At 41.6% G+C, this 20,533-nt stretch overlaps 1 protein-coding gene across 1 annotated transcript in view; it reads right to left on the bottom strand.

The window, feature by feature from the left end:
* Positions 1 to 20,533, bottom strand: part of LOC139168578 (lipase member M-like) — a 178,390-nt gene that overhangs the window by 89,259 nt on the left and 68,598 nt on the right. Inside the window, exon 5 of the mRNA XM_070754203.1 lies at positions 3,194 to 3,303. Within this exon, the coding sequence (XP_070610304.1) occupies positions 3,194 to 3,303 (110 nt within the window). The remainder of the gene's footprint in view (positions 1 to 3,193; positions 3,304 to 20,533) is intronic.

Raw genomic sequence — 20,533 nt, 5'->3', positions numbered from 1 at the left:
CCACAGAGAAGGCTCTTACCCCGGGGCCCGCCAAATGACATTGGTTAGTCGACGGGACCCAGAGAAGGCCAACTCTGTGGGACCTTATCGGTCGCTGTGATTCGTGCGGTAGCAGTCGGTTCCGGAGGTAGTCTGGTCCGATGCCATGAAGGGCTTTATAGGTCATAACCAACACTTTGAATTGTGACCGACATTGCAGTAATCGAACCTCGAGGTGATGAGAGCATGAGTGACTGTGAGCAGTGACTCCCTGTCCAAATAGGGCCGCAACTGGTGCACCAGGCAAACCTGGGCAAACACCCTCCTCGCCACAGCCGAAACATGATGTTCCAATGTCAGCTGTGGATCGAGGAGGACGATTTCATGTAGATATTAAATAGCAGGGGGGAGAGGACCGACCTCTGAGGCACCCCACAAGGGAGAGACCTAGAGGTCGACCTCTGACCCCCCCACTAACACTGACTGCGACCGACCGGAGAGGTAGGAGGAGAACCACTGAAGAACAGTGCCTCCCACTCCCAACCCCTCCAGCCGGTGTAGAAGGATACCATGGTCCATGGTATTGAAAGCCGCTGAGAGGTCAAGAAGCACCAGGACAGAGGACAAGTCCCTGTCCCGGGCCCGCCAGAGATCATCCATCAACGCGATCAAAGCAGTTTCCGTGCTGTAGCCGGGCCTGAATCCAGACTGCTGAGGACCTAGATAATCGGCTTCTTCCAAGGACCGCTGGAGTTGGAGTGCCACCACCTTCTCAACAACCTTCCCCATAAAGGGAAGGTTGGAGACTGGACAGTAGTTATTAAACATGTCTGGGTCCAGGGAAGGCTTCTTGAGGAGGGGGCACACAAGTACCTCCTTATAATGGGCCGGAAAGGACCCCCTCCCCAAGGAGGCGTTGACAATCTCCTGGGCCCAGCTTCGTGTCACCTCTCGGCCGGCCAAAACCAACCAAGAGGGACAGGGATCCAGTAGACAGGTGGCGGAACTCACAGCTCCAATGGCCTTGTCCACTTCATCAGGTGTCACCAACTCAAACTCCTCCCAGACTGATGGACAAAGACGTTTAGCCCCAGTCATCTGAACTGACTCATTGTCAGCTGATACTGCTATGCAATTGGAGTTGAGATCAGTCCGGATCCGAGCGACTTTATCAGCGAAAAACGAGTTAAATTCCTTGGCACTACCCTGCAAGGGCTCCCCAATTCCCCCCTGATTTAGAAGGGAGCGGGTCACCCTAAACAGAACGGCCAGGCGGGATTCCACTGATGCAATCAAGGCGGCATGGTACGCACATCTTGACACCTTGAGCGCCACTTTGCAGGTCTTAATAAAAGCTCTTACAAGTGTTCGGTCAGATTCAGACTTACTCTTCCTCCATTGCTTCTCTAGATGTCTCTTCTGGCGTTTCAACTCCCGGAGCTCCTTGTTGAACCATGGAGCTCTACGGGGTCTAGTGCCATAAGACTGGGACATTTTTGTCTAAATTATTGTTTAGCAATCTCATTTGGGCCTCTTAAGATGATTTGGCTATGGAGTTCTGCTAATGTTACTTGAGAAAGTTGTAGGTCACCTGGGCAATATGTTGCTATCCACCGAACTATTCTGCAACCACCAACTTCTTTATTTCACAAAACATTATTATTATTATTATTATTATTATTATTATTATTATTATTATTATTCAGACATAAACATACAGTGGTACCTCGAGATACGAGTTTAATTCGTTCCGGACCTGGGCTCTTAAGTCGAGCAGCTCTTATCTCGAACGACTTTTCCCCATAGGAATTAATGTAAATAATTTTAATTGGTTCCAGCCCTCAAAAAACTCACAAAGTTAGTCTAAATTATGCAGAAAGACATGTTTTTAATGAAGAAATGTACATGTACATATAAATGAATAATGAAGTTTCTTTCACTTAACTTGTAAACTTTCTTAAACTTTTAAATTTACATATGTTCAACTTCTCTGCCACCCAATCCTGTAGGACAGAGGTCCCCAACCCTTTTTGCACCAGGAACCGGCTTTAAGCGATCAAGAGAGGAATGGGTGAATGAATGGACGGAGGGTGGGAAGGAAGGAATGAAAGAGGGAAGGGACAGGAACAGAGGAAGGAAGCAAGGAAACTTATGAAAGGGGAGAGTAAGAGAGGAATGAGTGAAGGGAGGGAGGGAGGGAAGAAGGTGGGAAGGAGAAAGAAAAGAAGAAATAGAGGAAGGGAAGGTAAAAGAGAGAAAGAAAAAGAGCAAGAAAGAAAGCAAGAAAGAAAGAAAGGGGGAAGGGACAGGAACAGAGGAAGGAAGCAAGGAAACTTATGAAAGGGGAGAGTAAGAGAGGAATGAGTGAAGGGAGGGAGGGAGGGAAGAAGGTGTGAAGGAGAAAGAAAAGAAGAAATAGAGGAAGGGAAGGTAAAAGAGAGAAAGAAAAAGAGCAAGAAAGAAAGCTGCAAGCACCCCCCCGAGCCCCCCAGGTCGGCTGCAACCTTTTAAAACATGCGCGCCGCTTCGCAGCTGTCTCCTGAAGCCGAACGCGGAAGTTAGCGTTTGGCTTCAGGAGACAGCTCCTTGGCGCTTGTATCTCGAATTTGGGCTTGTAAGTAGAACAAAAATATCTCTCCCCTCCCAGCTCTTATCTCGAGTTGCTCTTAAGTAGAGCAGCTCTTATGTCGGGGTTCCACTGTATAGCACAAATCTAATAATTTAAAAAAACAACTAAAAACCCTAATGTAATACACAATCATACAGTCTAATCATACCATACATTATATTTATTGGTCAGATTAATTTAATTTATAGGCTGCCCAACTCCTTCTGGACTCTGCTACTCCTTTGTGCTACTATTTTAGTCGCATAATGTTACTTAATTTCAGAAAGTTGAATTAATGTTCTTTTAAGCATTTTTAAGAGTCTTCCTGAAGACTAATAAGCAGATTATTTTGAAATTCAAATCAGAAAGGCTTAGTTAAGCTTTTATCCTGGGTTACAGAAATTAACTTGTTTTATCCTGGATTTTCTAAGGCAATATATCTAAAGGCATGTATGAAATAAGCATATATTAATGTCATTCTAATTTTATAATATCTCCATCTCTATCTTTGTTTTGCCATTCTGCCCGTATGGAAGTCATGGATATATGTATGGTATACACCTGTAGCCGTATGTAGTTTGTATAGTAGTGGTTTCTATAATATACCTTGAGTGGCACCTTGAGAGAAGCCCACTAAATGTATCTTGGAATTTCTTGGTTTTTCCAAAATAAAAGAAATCATTGCTGGGATGTCATATCTTGCCATTTCATCAAAACTGTAAGATATAATGGAGAATTCATATTAAATAATATATTTAACATTGTTTTTATGAGCTGTCTAATTCAATCCATAGAATTTCAACATAATATAGTTAGATTGAACCATCCCTTGCAAAGATGGATGACAATAAGTATTGTATCCATTGTAGAAATGGACAAATGTGTCATTAGGGGTATCCTAAAAAATGAGAGGATGGTTTTGACCATGATTGAAGTCCTGTTTGTTTGTTTTTAACATGTATCATATATGTGATTCATATAACAAAAGAGGGACATGGGAGGAGCTTTAATGGCGATGTGTTGTAACTGTCAATTTTTAAAATGCCTATGGAAATTCTCAGTTATCTAAGTCATGGGTGTCCTAAACATGGTTGTTTCAGGAGACAATTGGACTTGCTTGCTTTTCCTTGAAGAGGTTTTGCTCCTCATCCAAGAAGCTTTATAGACATTTAGCCACACACTTTGGGATGAACCCTTTCAAATGGTATGGGAACATGAACAGATTTCCAGAAAAATTCAGACTACAGGAACAATTTACCTTTCAGTTTGAGACAACACAGACTCATCCCCAACAGCCTGTGCTTGTCTTCAACAGTGAAGGGAGACAGGGCAGAAAAAGATCCTCAGACAAGAAGGCTCCACACTTATTTGTACTACTCAGGTGACTGTGATGATACAGATAAACCTACAAGTTATCCCAATGACCCTCTAAAGCAGTGTACAGTAGTTGAACCTCGAGGGGATGAGGGCATGAGTGACTGTGAGCAGTGACTCCCGGTCCAGGTAGGGCCGTGAATGGTGCACCAGGTGAACCTGGGCAAACGCCCCCCTCCCCACAGCTGAAAGATGGTTCTCTAATGTGAGCTGTGCATCAAGGAGGACGCCCAAGTTGCGGACCCTCTCTGAGGGGGTCAATAATTCCCCCCCCAGGGTAATGGATGGATAGATGGAATTGTCCTTGGAAGGCAAAACCCACAGCCACTCCATCTTATCAGGGTTGAGTTTGAGTCTGTTGACACCCATCCAGACCCTAACAGCCTCCAGGCGTTGGCACATCATTTCCACTGCTTCGTTGACTGGACATGGTGTGGAGATGTACAACTGGGTATCATCAGCATACTGATGATACCTCACCCCATGCGCCTGGATGATCACGCCCAGCAATTTCATGTAGATTTGTTTGTTTGTTTGTTTGTTTATTTATTTGTTTATTTGTTTATTTATTAGATTTGTATGCTGCCCCTTTCCGTAGACTCGGGGCAGCTCACAACATAATAAAACAATTCATAACAAATCTAACAATTTACAATTTAAAATTTAAAGTAGTTAAGAAAACCCCATTTTTAAGCAGACATACCTACACACATACCATACATAAATTATATAGGCCCGGGGAAGATATCTCAATTCCCCCATGCCTGATGACAAAGGTGGGTTTTGAGGAGTTTATGAAAGGCAAGGAGAGTAGGGGCAGTTCTAATCTCTGGGGGGAGCTGCTTCCAGAGAGTCGGGGCCACCACAGAGAAGGCTCTTCCCCTGGGGCCCGCCAAATGACATCGTTTAGTCAACAGGACCCGGAGAAGGCCGACTCTGTGGGACCTAATCGGTCGCTGGAATTCATGTAGCAGAAGGCGGTCTCGGAGATATTCTGGTCCGATGCCATGAAGGGCTTTATAGGTCATAACCAACACTTTGAATTGTGACCGGAAACTGATCGGCAACCAATGCAGACTGCGGAGTGTTGGAGTAATATGGGCATACTTAGAGAAGCCCACAATTGCTCTCGCAGCTGCATTCTGCATGATCTGAAGTTTCCGAACACTTTTCAAAGGTAGCCCCATGTAGAGAGCGTTACAGTAGTCGAGCCTCGAGGTGATGAGGGCATGAGTGACTGTGAGCAATGAGTTCCAATCCAAATAGGGCTGCAACTGGTGCACAAGGCGAACCTGGGCAAATGCCCCCCTCGCCACAGCTGAAAGATGGTTCTCTAATGTGAGCTGTGGATCGAGGAGGACGCCCAAGTTTTGGACCCTCTCTGAGGGGGTCAATAATTTCCCCCCAGGGTGATGGATGGACAGATGGAATTGTCCTTGGGAGGCAAAACCCACAGCCACTCCGTCTAATCCGGGTTGATTTTGAGTCTGTTGACACCCATCCAGGCCCCAACAGCCTCCAGGCACTGGCACATCACTTCCACTGCTTCATTGATTGGACATGGGGTGGAGATGTAAAGCTGGGTATCATCAGCGTACTGATGATACCTCACCCCATGCCCTTGGATGATCTCACCCAGCGGTTTCATGTAGATATTGAATAGCAGGGGGGAGAGGACCGACCCCTGAGGCACCCCACAAGGGAGAGACCTCGGGGTCGACCTCTTACCCCCCACTAACACTGACTGCGACTGACCGGAGAGGTAGGAGGAGAACCACTGAAGAACAGTGCCTCCCACTCCCAACCCCTCCAGCCGGCGCAGAAGGATACCATGGTTGATGGTACTGAAAGCCACTGAGAGGTCAAAAAGCACCAGGACAGGGGATAAACCCCTGTCCCGGGCCCGCCAGAGATCATCCATCAATGCGACCAAAGCAGTTTCCATGCTGTAACTGGGCCTGAAACCCGACTGCTGGGGACCTAGATAATCGGCTTCTTCCAAGGACCGCTGGAGCTGGAGCGCCACCACCTTCTCAACAACCTTCTCCATAAAGGGAAGGTTGGAGACTGGACAATAGTTCTTATGTACGGCTGGATCCAGGGAAGGCTTCTTTTTTTTTCAATATTTTTTTATTAATTTTCTTAAAATTGACACACAGACTTACAAACATTCAACATAAAGTGTGGGGATGTATCTTCCCCGCTTTTCTCAAAAGTATAAATGCAGATATAGAAAAAGGAATACATAGTTAAATACATAATTTGATACTACTAATACAAAAATATCTAATAAGGAAAAATTGATATTATAAAAAAGAAAAATAGTTGTAACTAATATAAAACCAAACAGTCTTATCAATTCTATGTATATAAACTAATTCTAGTATTGTTCTTAAACAGAAAAAGGAAAATTTAAACCAAAACATCTATATTTATTTTTAATTTTCTGTTGTTGTTTTTTCTTATCTATCCATACGTAAACTTTGTTCCATGTTTCATAAAATTTCGTTTCTTCTTGATCATTTAAGTGTCTTGTCATCATATCCATTTCCGCGCAATCTAATATATTTGTAATAACTTCCTCTTCTTTGGGGATATTTTCCCCTTTCCAATTTTGCGCGTAAATAATCCTTGCCGCTGTGAAAATATGTATAATTAAATACAAAACTTCTTTTTTGTAATTTTGGTTAGTAATTCCTAGTAAGCAGAACTCCGGGGTAATTTCTATGTTTTGCTTTACTATCTCTTTTGTCATTTTCTCTATCATTCTCCAGTACATTTTAGCTTTGTTACATGTCCACCATTGGTGGTAGTAGGATCCTATTTCTTTCTTACATTTCCAATACAAAGGTGATGTCTTGGGAAACATTTTTGCTATTCTACTTGGTGGGAGATGCCATCTATAGAACATTTTAATTTGATTTTCTTTTAAAACAGATATATGATATATATTACTGATTTTGTCATTTTCCAGTTGTGCATCCAAACTTTCTCCCATGTGTCTATATCTATTTCTTTGCCTATATTTCTACACCACAGTATCATACTGTCTTTTAAAGTTAAATCAATATTCTTGTGAGCAATCAAGTACCGTATATACTCGAGTATAAGTCGGGTTTTTTTAGCCCAAAAATGGGCTGAAAAACCCGACCTCGACTTATAATCGGGTGACTGACGGGTCACCACAAGAGGGCGCAAGCGGCTTAGGGAAAGACAGCCGTCTTTCAGCTTGAAAGGAGCGGCAACTGCCCGTTTAAGAAGGGAGAATCCACCCACTAGCCAAATGGCTTTTTTCCTGTTTAGCGCTCGAACGCTGCGGTAACAGTAAAAAAGCCGTTTGGCTAGGGGATGGATTCTCCCTTCTTAACCGGGCAGCTGCAGCTTCTTTCTGTTTAGCGTAGCGTTCGAGCGCTAAACAGAAAGAAACGGCAACTGCCCGGTTAAGAAGGGAGAATCCATCCCATAGCCAAACGTCTTTTTTACTGTTACCGCAGCGTTCGAGCGCTAAACAGGAAAAAAGTCGTTTGGTTAGTGGGTGGATTCTCCCTTCTTAACCGGGCAGTTGCCGTTTCTTTCCGTTTAGCGCTCGAACGCTACGCTAAACAGAAAGAAACGGCAACTGCCCGGTTAAGAAGGGAGAATCCACCCACTAGCCAAACGACTTTTTTCCTGTTTAGCGCTCGAACGCTGCGGTAACAGTAAAAAAGACGTTTGGCTATGGGATGGATTCTCCCTTCTTAACCGGGCAGTTGCCGTTTCTTTCCGTTTAGCGCTCGAACGCTACGCTAAACAGAAAGAAACGGCAACTGCCCGGTTAAGAAGGGAGAATCCACCCACTAGCCAAACGACTTTTTTCCTGTTTAGCGCTCGAACGCTGCGGTAACAGTAAAAAAGACGTTTGGCTATGGGATGGATTCTCCCTTCTTAACCGGGCAGTTGCCGTTTCTTTCTGTTTAGCGTAGCGTTCGAGCGCTAAACGGAAAGAAACGGCAACTGCCCGGTTAAGAAGGGAGAATCCATCCCATAGCCAAACGTCTTTTTTACTGTTACCGCAGCGTTCGAGCGCTAAACAGGAAAAAAGTCGTTTGGTTAGTGGGTGGATTCTCCCTTCTTAACCGGGCAGTTGCCGTTTCTTTCCGTTTAGCGCTCGAACGCTACGCTAAACAGAAAGAAACGGCAACTGCCCGGTTAAGAAGGGAGAATCCACCCACTAGCCAAACGACTTTTTTCCTGTTTAGCGCTCGAACGCTGCGGTAACAGTAAAAAAGACGTTTGGCTATGGGATGGATTCTCCCTTCTTAACCGGGCAGTTGCCGTTTCTTTCCGTTTAGCGCTCGAACGCTACGCTAAACAGAAAGAAACGGCAACTGCCCGGTTAAGAAGGGAGAATCCACCCACTAGCCAAACGACTTTTTTCCTGTTTAGCGCTCGAACGCTGCGGTAACAGTAAAAAAGACGTTTGGCTATGGGATGGATTCTCCCTTCTTAACCGGGCAGTTGCCGTTTCTTTCTGTTTAGCGTAGCGTTCGAGCGCTAAACGGAAAGAAACGGCAACTGCCCGGTTAAGAAGGGAGAATCCATCCCATAGCCAAACGTCTTTTTTACTGTTACCGCAGCGTTCGAGCGCTAAACAGGAAAAAAGTCGTTTGGTTAGTGGGTGGATTCTCCCTTCTTAACCGGGCAGTTGCCGTTTCTTTCCGTTTAGCGCTCGAACGCTACGCTAAACAGAAAGAAACGGCAACTGCCCGGTTAAGAAGGGAGAATCCACCCACTAGCCAAACGACTTTTTTCCTGTTTAGCGCTCGAACGCTGCGGTAACAGTAAAAAAGACGTTTGGCTATGGGATGGATTCTCCCTTCTTAACCGGGCAGTTGCCGTTTCTTTCTGTTTAGCGTAGCGTTCGAGCGCTAAACGGAAAGAAACGGCAACTGCCCGGTTAAGAAGGGAGAATCCATCCCATAGCCAAACGTCTTTTTTACTGTTACCGCAGCGTTCGAGCGCTAAACAGGAAAAAAGTCGTTTGGTTAGTGGGTGGATTCTCCCTTCTTAACCGGGCAGTTGCCGTTTCTTTCCGTTTAGCGCTCGAACGCTACGCTAAACAGAAAGAAACGGCAACTGCCCGGTTAAGAAGGGAGAATCCACCCACTAGCCAAACGACTTTTTTCCTGTTTAGCGCTCGAACGCTGCGGTAACAGTAAAAAAGACGTTTGGCTATGGGATGGATTCTCCCTTCTTAACCGGGCAGTTGCCGTTTCTTTCTGTTTAGCGCTCGAACGCTACGCTAAACAGAAAGAAACGGCAACTGCCCGGTTAAGAAGGGAGAATCCACCCACTAGCCAAACGACTTTTTTCCTGTTTAGCGCTCGAACGCTGCGGTAACAGTAAAAAAGACGTTTGGCTAGGGGATGGATTCTTGCTTTTAACCGGACAGTTGCCGCTTGTTTCGAGCTGAAGCAAAGGCAGATGGTTGTCTTTCCCTAAGACCGTTTAGGGACATCGCTTCGGGTGCGCCTTCCTGTCCTACAGCGGGGGCAGCAAATGGCCAGCTCTTCACTCAGCCGCTAAACCGAGCCCTTCGGGAAGGTTCCGCCTCTCTTCTGTAGAAACTGCAGACGCACCCAAAGCGTGGGCCGAAACAGCTGCGGGAGGCGCGGGGCAATTTGGGAGAGCATTCTGGGAGCCCCTCCCCTCCCGCAGATGCTTACCCGACAGCACTTTCGGCACACCCACCACACCTCTGCCTGTTCCCCAGGTTTAAAATCAAATACCGGTACATAAAACAGTAACAAATCTTGTGATTGGCTAGTAGCCAATTAGCCCCAATTACCCCTGCATCCAAACGGTCAGGAGGAGGGGGGCTAAAAGTCTCATTCTGCTTGGCCAGGCCATCGCATTTGCAGTTCCCCTCAGTTCCCACGCTTGGCTTTCAGATTTTTTGATATGGCAACGGCAGCTCCTCATGGCCAGGTGGCTACCTCAGGTGAGAGAGATTGGAGGCTTTTGCCATTTGAATTGTGAATTGTGAATTGTGCTTGACTTCTCAAGCCTCTCCCTCTCCTCTGGGGATCTTTCTCCCTGCTCTTTTGGACTATAAATCCAATTGGTCAGGCAGCCAACAATCTCCTCTTGTGCATGGAAAGCCATTGGAATTGGGTACCCTACTTGCCTCCCCTGCTGCAAAGGCCCACTTTTCAAAGTTTATCTCCATTATTTTTGCATTACTGGTATCTAGCATTGAGAAATCAGAAGGTGACTTGGGAATGCTTTGGATTACAAGTCCCATCAGCCATCTCCGGGGTGGGGGTGTTGATAGGGATCATCCCTTCATGCAGCAGACAGCTTCCCCCATGTTGTTAAAGTGCTGTTTTTTTAAAAAAAACCAAAATTAAATACTGGTACTGGTAATTACAAAAATAAAATTATGGTTACCCTATATGTACAGGTACTTTGGACTACAGTTCTCATTAGCCAGTCTGTTGCAAGAGAAGCAATCCCCATCACTCCCCTCTCCAAGGCTGAATAATGGGAACTCTAGTCCAAAGCATCTCTACAATTCAGAACTGAAGAATTTACTGTACCATACATTTATGATACCTCTTACCGTGTTTTATTTGTAAAATTACGGGTACCGGTAGTTGGGACCTCTAATCCTTCATGTTTTGTTTCTATTTAGGAAGTTAGCAGAAGAATCTGAAACAAGACTTTTTTGATAAATACATTTGGCTTTCTAGGAAGTGTGTAGGCAGATAAACATTGTCCCTGCTCAAATTTTACAATTTTACCAAGGGTCTCCAGTGGATGGGGCAACAGGAAGGAAAGGGCAAGGGTTTTCAAACCAGGCAAGATTAAGGCTTGTGGAATTCAACTACCATTCCTTAAGTAGCATGACTGGTGGAGGAATTCTGGGAATTGAAGTCCACAAGTCTTGAAGCTGTGAAGTTTGAAGTTTGTAAAAAGTGTACATGGTTTTTAAAAGTATTGTACAGTATACTGTACATGATTGTAAAAAGAATGGTATTCTGCTGCACTGGTATTTTATTACCGTAAACAATATACAGTACCGTAATACTACACCATTTGGTTCAGAATACCGGTATACCGTACTTTTTTCCTTGTTTTCTTCCTCTAAAATCTAGGGGCATCTTATATACTGTACCTTACACCAAAAAATACGGTATACACAATTCCTCAGGGAGCGCATATAGGTGAAGAGATACCACTGTGGAGCAGAGAGCAAGCATTCCCTGCTCCACAGTGGACTTCGGACAGCCACAGACCTGCAGCTGTCCGTAGTGTCTGGCACAGTTCATGTGATGACATCACATGCTCTGAGCTGGCAAGAAGACAGAGGGGCAGGGAGGCAGAGCAATGGGGGATTGAGGTATACCAGTAAGTAGGGGGTTTTTTTCAATTTTTTTTTTATCCTCTTAGAAATGGATCCCAGTACCAGTACTTCTAATCCTGGACCAAAACAAAAACGGAGGTCATATGAAGCTGGCTTTAAACTTCAGGTTGTGTCAAGAGCAGAAGCAAGCAATAACAGTATTGCAAGTAGGGAATTTTGTGTTGATGAAAAACTAGTGAGAGACTGGAGGAAAATGAAAGCTGACTTGGAAAAGATTCCAAAGACAAAGAAAGCTAAACGTGGTTTACCAACTTCATATGGGGCTCTAGAGACTGAATTGCATAAATGGGTTATGGAGTGTCGACAAAATGGTTACTGTGTAACACGAATGGGAATTCGCTTACGTGCTCTTCAAATGGCTAAAGATGATAAATTAAAAGCACCAGGCATTGGAAATTTTGTTGCGTCAGCAGGATGGTGTACCCGCTTCATGAACAGGTTTGGCCTATGTTTGCGGCAAAGAACAAAGATTTCACAGAAGTTGCCAAAAGACCTTAATGAAAAAGTGATGTCGTTTCATTCATTCATCATAAAACAAAGAAAGATTCATAATTATGATCTGGGAGATATTGGGAATATGGATGAAACACCTATGACATTTGATCTTCCAAGCAACAGAACTGTGGCAAGTTTGGGAGAGAAAACTATTTTACTCAGAACCACAGGAAATGAAAAAAACCATTTCACAGTTGTTCTGTCATGTTTGGCTAATGGAACAAAGCTGAGGCCTGTCATTATTTTTAAAAGAAAGACCTTGCCAAAAAAGGTCAAATTCCCAGCACGAATTACAGTGCGTGCACATGTTAAAGGCTGGATGGATGAAGATGGAACAAAACAATGGCTGCAAGAAATTTGGAATGGACGACCAGGAGCAGCCTTAAAGAAAAAACCATCATTGCTAGTTTGGGATATGTTCAGAGCCCACACATCTGATGACATTAAAAAACTAGCAAAGTCTTCTCAAGTTACTTTGGGCGTTATTCCAGGTGGGCTTACATCTGTATTGCAGCCCCTAGATGTTTCCTTAAATAAACCTTTCAAAGACCGTGTTCGAAAGAAGTGGCATGAATGGATGTCATCTGGTCAAGCCCAACTGACAAAAGTTGGAAATCTAAAGAAGCCCGACATAGAACTAATAACAAAGTGGGTCCGTGATGCATGGGAAGAGATTCCAGAGGACATGGTGCAACGTGCCTTCAAGAAATGTGGCATTAGTAATGCCATGGATGGCAGTGAAGACAATGCTTTGTTTGAGAATGATGGCAGTGATGGTGATGACTGCGAACTCAATGATAACAATGTCTATGCTGATAACCTCACAGCAGCTGATGCTGAAGCTCTATTTGCACAAACAGATGATGAGGAATCCAGTTTTGAAGGATTTTAACTCTTAGGTTTTAGCTTGGTTGCTGATTGAACTCCTTTTTTTTATTTTTTAAGTTATTGTTAATACCAGAGTGTTTTTGTTTACCCTCTTTTAACTTTATTGGTTTTCTTTTAAATAAATATTCTAAAACATTTACCCTACTGATGCCTCAATTGATGTAATTTTATTGGTTTCCATTTTAATAAGTTACCAGTAGCCACTGCATTTTCCAACCTCGACTTATACACGGGTCAATAAATTTACCCCAGTTTTGTGCCAAAATTAGGTGCCTCGACTTATAGTCGGAGCGACTTATACTCGAGTATATACGGTATTTGTATATTTTCCCAATTACTCTGTTTTGATTTATAGTAATTAAGTCACTTAATAAATTTTTATTTTTATTAAATATGTAAAGTATGCTGTCTTTCTGGTATCTAGATCTAATCTGTGCATAGTGCCACCAATCAATTTGTATTCCATCCTCTTGTAATTTAATTCTAGTTTTTAATTTCATTTGATCATCTAACAAGTCTTTATATCTTATTATTCTTGTATCCTTGATAGAATTTGGATGTATTATTGCATCTAATGGGGCAACCCAATCCGGAATTGTTAAAAAGTGGTTTTTCTTTATATCTTTCCAAACATCAAATAAGTATTTTCTTAGTGTATGTCTTTTAAAATAAGAATGGTTTTTATCTTTATCATACCATACGAAGGCATGCCAGCCAAGCATAAGGTCATGTCCTTCTAATTTTAATGTTCTCTTATCCTCTAAGGTTATCCAATTTTTAATCCATGTTAAAGCGGCTGCCTGATAATATAATTTCCAATTAGGGAGGGCAAAACCTCCCCTCTCTTTTATATCTTCTAACATATTTATCTTAATTCTTGCCTTTTTGCCTTGCCATAGAAATTTTCTAACCACATTTGTTAAATTTTAAAAAAAAATTGCCCCTGGATTTATTGGGATCACTTGAAATAAAAATAAAACCTTGGGTAAGATATTCATCTTAATTGTGGCAATTCTTCCCAGAAAAGATATTTTTAAGTTGTTCCATATTTCTAAATCTTTTTTAATTTCATTAATTAATTTTATATAATTATCATTTTTTAATGTTATTGTTTTGGCTGTTAACCATATTCCCAAATACTTTACTTTTTTAACTATTTGTATTCCAGAGATACGTTCTAAATTGTTTTCTTGTACTTTATTCATGTTTTTTGTTATAAATTGTGTTTTATTTTTATTTATTTTCAGACCTGCTACCTTACCATATTGTTCTATTGTCTGGATTAGTCTTGGTGCTGTAACTATCGGATCTTCCATTATAAAGGTCAACTCATCTGCAAAAGCCTGGACTTTATATATCTCTTTTCTAACGGTTAACCCTTTTATCTTTGGATCTGCTCTTATTTTTATTAATAGTGTTTCTAAAGTCATAATGAACAGGAGGGGTGAAATAGGACATCCTTGTCGAACTCCTTTATTTATTTTAAACGCTTCCAATTGCTCATTGTTTAATATAATTTTTGTTGTTTGTTCTGAATAAATAGCATCTATTAAATTGACAAATTTAGGGCCAAATCTCATTTTATTTAGTTGCATTTTTATAAATATCCAATTAACATTGTCAAAGGCTTTTTGAGCATCTAAAAACATTAAGGATAATGTTTTATCTGGATGTTGCTCATAATATTCTAATACATTAATAATTGTTCTAAGGTTATTTTTAATCTGTCTGCCTGGCAGGAAACCATTCTGGTCTGAATGAATTTTACTATTTATAACTGTTTTCAACCTATCTGCATATATTGCAATAAATATTTTATAATTGACGTTTAATAATGATATTGGTCTATAGTTTTTAATTTTTTCCATTGCTGTATCCAGTTTGTGAATTAAAGTTATCAAAGATTCAGACCATGATTTAGGAATTTTGCCATCTAACCTGCATTCATTAAAGATTTGCAGCATATTATTTCTTAATGTTTCATTTTCTATTTTATACCACTCTGCTGGAATGGCGTCTGGTCCTGTGGCTTTATTATTTTTTTGCTTCTTAATAGTTATAAGGAGTTCTTCCAGTGTTATGGGACTCTCCATCCTCTCCTGTTGTTCTTCTGTTAACTGGGGTAATTCCGAACTTTCTAAATATTTAAATACTTCATCTTCCTCTATATTATCATTTTTATACAATTCTTTAAAAAAAATTTGTACTATATTTGCTTTTCCTTCTGTATCATATTTTATTGTTCCATATTTATCTTCTAATTGTTTAATTAATTTAGATTGTCTCTGTTTTCTCAGTTTATATGCTAACCATCTACCTGGTTTATTGGCATGTTCAAAATATTGTTGCTTAGCTCTTTTTATTTTTTCCAGCATTTGATTCTGTTCTTCCAATCTAATTTTATGTTTAATTAAATTTTTTTCCCCAAATCCTTATTTTTCATGTTTTGTTGTGATATAAATTCTAGTTGTTTTAATTCATTCGTTAATTGTTCATATTTTCTTTTCTTTTCTTTGTTGTATTTTGCTGTGTAAGATATTGTTAATCCTCTTATGTACGGTTTAGTTGAGTCCCATAAGTTTTTGGGAGCAGTATCTGTATTTTTATTAATTTCAAAGAATGTTTTTAATTCCTTCTCAATCCATTCTTTGTATTCTTTCTCTTTCAGAATGTTTCTATTCATTTGCCAATTGTAATGCTTTTTACTATTTCTCATATAGACTATAACTGGGTTATGATCCGCCCATCTGTTAACATCTATTTCCACCTCTTGTATATATTCTGCTGTTATTTTAGGAGCCCACACCATATCTATTCTAGTCCAAATTTTGTGGGGGTTTGAATAGAAAGTATATTGCCTTTTTTGAGGGTGTCTTTCCCTCCAAATATCATTCAATAGTAATTCTGCTTTCATTTTCTGAAAAGTGGAGGGTAATAAATTCTTTTTTTTCTTTTTACTATTTTTTTTCTCCCCCGAGTGATCTAATTGTCTATTTGTTATTGCATTAAAATCTCCAATAATTAACATATTTTCCAAATTTAACTCTAAAATTTTTTGATGTAGTTTTTTATAGAACGTAATTTGATCGTCATTTGGGGCATATATAGAAACAATAGCAAGAGGTTATATTAACTTGGACAATCAAAATTCTACCTTCATTATCACTAAATAATTGTTTGGAATTTATAGAACTCTCAACATACATTGCTACTCCTCTTTTCCTTTGATCTGCTAATGCAGCATACATGTTTCCAATTTTAGTATTTAGCAATAAATTGCGATTGCTTTTTTTTATATGTACTTCTTGGAGTATAACAATTTGAGCCTTTTGGTTCTTAATTTTAGAAAATATTTGTTTTCTTTTTTTTGGTTCATTTAGTCCATTAACATTTACTGAGAAAATTTTTAAGTCTCTCGATGTGGTCATTTATTGTACTTTTTGGTTTCCCGCTGGGGTTGCTTTCTTCTGGCCCCGTGGTCCTGCTCCTCCACTTGTGCAGATGTCCCCATGGCTTCCGCTTGTATTACTTCCAGTTCTCTTGTTAACTGTTCCATTTCGCTTATTCCACTATTTTCATAAAAGTCTCTTGCTTGATCCAAATTCTCCAGGTTATATCTTGTGGATTTCCATGTGAGTGACAGTCCTTGTGGAATAAGCCAGCGAAAAGTTATGTTCTCTTTGATCAAGATTTTGGTCAAAAATTGGTAATCTCTTCTATTCTCTCTGACACTTCTTGGAATTTGTTTTAGTATTTTTATTTCTTTACCTTTGTGTTGTAGTTGACCAGTTCTTGACCAGTGCAGTATGTCATCTCTCAAGGTTTTTCTTACAAATTTGATGTGAATCTCACGTGGAAGATTGAAACGACGTATGTAGCTATTCGAAATTCTGTAAACTTCATCGATTTCTTTTATTATTTCTAGTGGGTCTATCTTGAGGATTTTCCCAATAATTTCAGCCATAGTGGCCTTTAAATCTTCATCTTTCTCTTCTATTATATTTTGAAATCGTAGCCCATATGACGCACGTTGCATTTCCAGATGTGTAATTGATTCATCATATCTTCTGTAGCGTGAATCCGCTCTGTCCTCAAGGTAGTCAATTTTTTTCTCCATTTTCTCCGTCTTTTCTTCAGCTGCTTTCATTCGATCTTCACTGTCTTTCAAAGTTTGTTTAATCTCCTTCATCTGGTCTTTCATCTCTCCTGTGTCTACTTTCATTTCAGCCATCTCTGCTTTTATTTCATCTCTCTGCTGGGTTGCATCGCGTTGAGATTGAAGCATAAAGTCATTTAATGCAGTTAGTGTCTCTTGGATTGAGGCAAGTGAAGGTTGTTGTGGTTTCTCTTTCTCCTTCTCCTTGGTAAACATGGTTACTGATAAAGTCGGCTGTGCGGGGGAGGGATTAGGCGAGCCTTGGGGGGGACGATGCAGCAGATGTTTGCTTCTTAATTGTTTTGGTATAGGTAGAAGTACTTGACATTTTGAAATTTAAAGTTAGTATTATTTTAAGTTAGCAGTATATAAAGAATCACTATAAATTCCAAACCTACACAATTAATTACCCTATGCAGACCACAGTAAAAATTCAAATACACACTAAAATGTGAAATATAGTTCAAGTACAAATACAATTAGAATTCAATATTCAAAGTATGACTTGTTAAATCTTATTGCTCTAAATCCAAAATTATATCAAAAAGAAAAAAAATTGATTTGGCACAGCAGGAAAGGGGAAAACCAAAGGAGAAGGAAGAAAGAAGAAAATAGAAAAGAAAAAAATAAAGAATAAAAGAAGGAGGGCAATCTAGAAGAGAAGAAAAAATATAATTCAGTTAAGGAGGAGCAGGAAACCAAGGATTGTTAACAATGCATATACAAAACCCAGATGATTATAATATAATATAAGTTTAAAATTCAAAACTTAAAATTGTAAGAAGGAAGAAGCAAAAATCAATTATTTATGTTCCTCTTATAATAAAATAAAATAATTTTGTTGATTGAAGATCTAATCTGTTTTAAAAGACACTTTTACTATAGGTTAAAAGAAGGTCCCATTGATTTAAAGAGTAAAAGCAGTAAAGTTTAATCTTCTCAAAATTTATAGAATCTCAGTTTTCCAAACGATTGCAATTTAATTATCCAATGTTGGAATGAAGTCGATCCATCTCTCGCAGCCTAGAGGAAAATATAAAGCCTCTCCGCTACGAATCCGACAGAACAGCCGTTAATCCAAACGAAATGATCCAACGAAGTAATCCAAATAGAGTCAATCAAATAATCCAAATGTAGAAAAATCCAAAATAGAAGAAAAGTATTTTTTATATATTTATTCAAGTTTTATGTCTAGATAGTAAGCAGTCTTGATCCTTCCGCTAGAAAAATCCGAGCCCGGACTTCATTTTCTAGTATTTTTTTGTAACCAGTTGCTTCAAAAAAGGAGAAGAATATTCAGCCAAATAATGTCATTTTATATATGTTAAAGCTTTTAGTGTCTCATTTTGAAATCCTTTCAATTCCCCTTGTTTTCAAACGTTTGACAGTTCAAGTCCAAATTCAAGACAATAAGTGAAAGTAGTGAAAGTAAGTTCCGGCTGTTGTTTTGCGCCTGGATACAATGTTTTTAGACAACTTTCTCTTTCGCCTTCTTTTAAAACTTTTTTATTCTCCACTTTCTTTTACTCAGATCTTCTTATTTAACATGAAACGTAGAAAAAAAATCTTTTTACCTTGGTTATGCTTTCTTTAGTGTATTCCTTTTTCAATAAAAGTAGCTTTAATCTCTGCTTTCACTTTTCTGATTCTCTCTTGCTTCCCGCTGGTTTGGTGGGATCGCAATGGCCGTGTTCTCTTGCGAGAGGACCGGTGCTCCCTGTTCCAGAGCTGCAGGACAGACCCCCTGCCTCCGGAGCCTCGGCGACGGCCCCTCGGACAGAGGGAAATCCCCTGTTCTAGGATCGAGCTATCCAGACTCGATCCGATCGCGTTGGGGCGACCTCTGGAAGGGTGGAAGGAGCCCTGCCAAGAGACTCCGCTGTGGTCCTCGACGAAACCGGAAGTCGTCCAGGGAAGGCTTCTTGAGGAGGGGGCACACAAGCGCCTCTTTATAGGTTGTTGGAAAAGACCCACTCCCCAAGGAAGCGTTGACAATCTCCTGGACCCAGCTCTGTGTCACCTCCCTGCTGGCCGAAACCAGCCAGGAGGGACACAGATCCAGTAAGCAGGTGGCGGAACTCACAGCTCCAATGGCCTTGTCCACTTCATCAGGTGTCACCAGATCAAACTCTTCCCAGACAGGTGGACAAGTACGGGCCCCAGTCACCTCGACTGACTCATTGTCAGTTGACTCTGTTTTACAATTAGAGTCGAGGTCCGCCTGGATCCGAACGATTTTATCAGTGAAAAACGTGTTAAAATCCTCGGCACTACTCTGTAAGGGCTCCCCAACTCCCCCCTGATTAAGAAGGGAGCAGCTCACCCTAAACAGAGTGGCCGGGTGGGATTCCACTGATGCAATCAAGGCGGCATGATACGCGCATCTTGCTGCCTTGAGCATCACTTTGTAAATCTTAATAAAAGCTCTTACAAGTGTTCGATCGGATTCAGACTTACTCTTCCTCCATCGTTTCTCTAGACGTCCGACCATGACGAAGGCAATGCTTCTAAGCCCCTTAGTCTCAGGCCATTACTCAATTGCTCAGAGAGGAATACCATGTCGGGTGTGTGCCCTCCCTCATGAGTTAAACAGCAGGGGGAAGAGGACCAACCCCTGAGGCACCCCACAAGGGAGAGACATAGAGGTTGACCTCTGACCCTCCACTAACACCCACTGCAACCAACCAGAGACAGTGCCTCCCACTCCCAACCCCTCCAGCCGGGGCAGAAGGATACCATGGTCAATGGTATTGAAAGCCGCTGAGAGGTCAAGGAGCACCAAGACAGAGGATAAACCCCTGTCCTGGGCCCACCAGAGATCATCCATCTATTCCATGCTGTAACCAGGCCTGAAACCCGACTGCTGGGGACCTAGATAATCGGCTTCTTCCAAGGACTGCTGGAGCTGGAGCACCACCACCTTCTCAACAAGCTGCCCCATAAAGGGAAGGTTGGAGACTGGACAATAGTTGTTGAGAATGGCTGGATCCAGGGAAGGCTTCTTGAGGAGGGGGAGCACAAGTGCCTCCTTGTAGCGTTGACAATCTCCTGGACCCAGATCCGTGTCACTTCCCCGCTGGCCGAAACCAGCCAGGAAGGACATGGATCCAGCAAACAGGTGGTGGAACTCACAGCTCCAATGGCCTTGTCCACTTCATCAGGTGTCACCAGATCAAATTCTTCCCAGACAGATGGACAAGGACGAGCCCCAGTCACCTCAACTGACTCATTGTCAGTCGACTCTGTTATCCAATTGGAGTCGAGGTCAGCCTGGATCTGAGTGACTTTATCAGCGAAAACTACCGTATATACTCGAGTATAAGCCGAGTTTTTCAGCCCCCAAAATGGGCTGAAAAACCCGACCTCGGCTTATACTCGAGCCACCACAAGAGGGCGCCGAATCACCACAAGAGGGCACCCCACCAGCAAGCTAAACGGGGAGGACGGGGATGGCATGAACTCTCTCCAGGATTTAGAAGCCTCCAGCCAGAGAGAGAAGCAGATTTGTTACAGAGATCCACTTGGTACGGCAGCAGGGGAAGGAGGAGAAGGAGGAGGAGGACAGCTCTTTCCTTTCCTCCTCCTCCTCCACCACCACCCCATGGCTGTGGGCTATTCTGGCTCTCCT

This window comes from Erythrolamprus reginae, chromosome 5 (genome assembly GCF_031021105.1).
Source record: "Erythrolamprus reginae isolate rEryReg1 chromosome 5, rEryReg1.hap1, whole genome shotgun sequence".
In the NCBI taxonomy this organism is placed as follows: domain Eukaryota; kingdom Metazoa; phylum Chordata; class Lepidosauria; order Squamata; family Dipsadidae; genus Erythrolamprus; species Erythrolamprus reginae.
The sequence above is the reverse complement of the archived record's forward strand: the minus strand, read 5'-3'. Positions and strand labels throughout refer to the sequence as shown.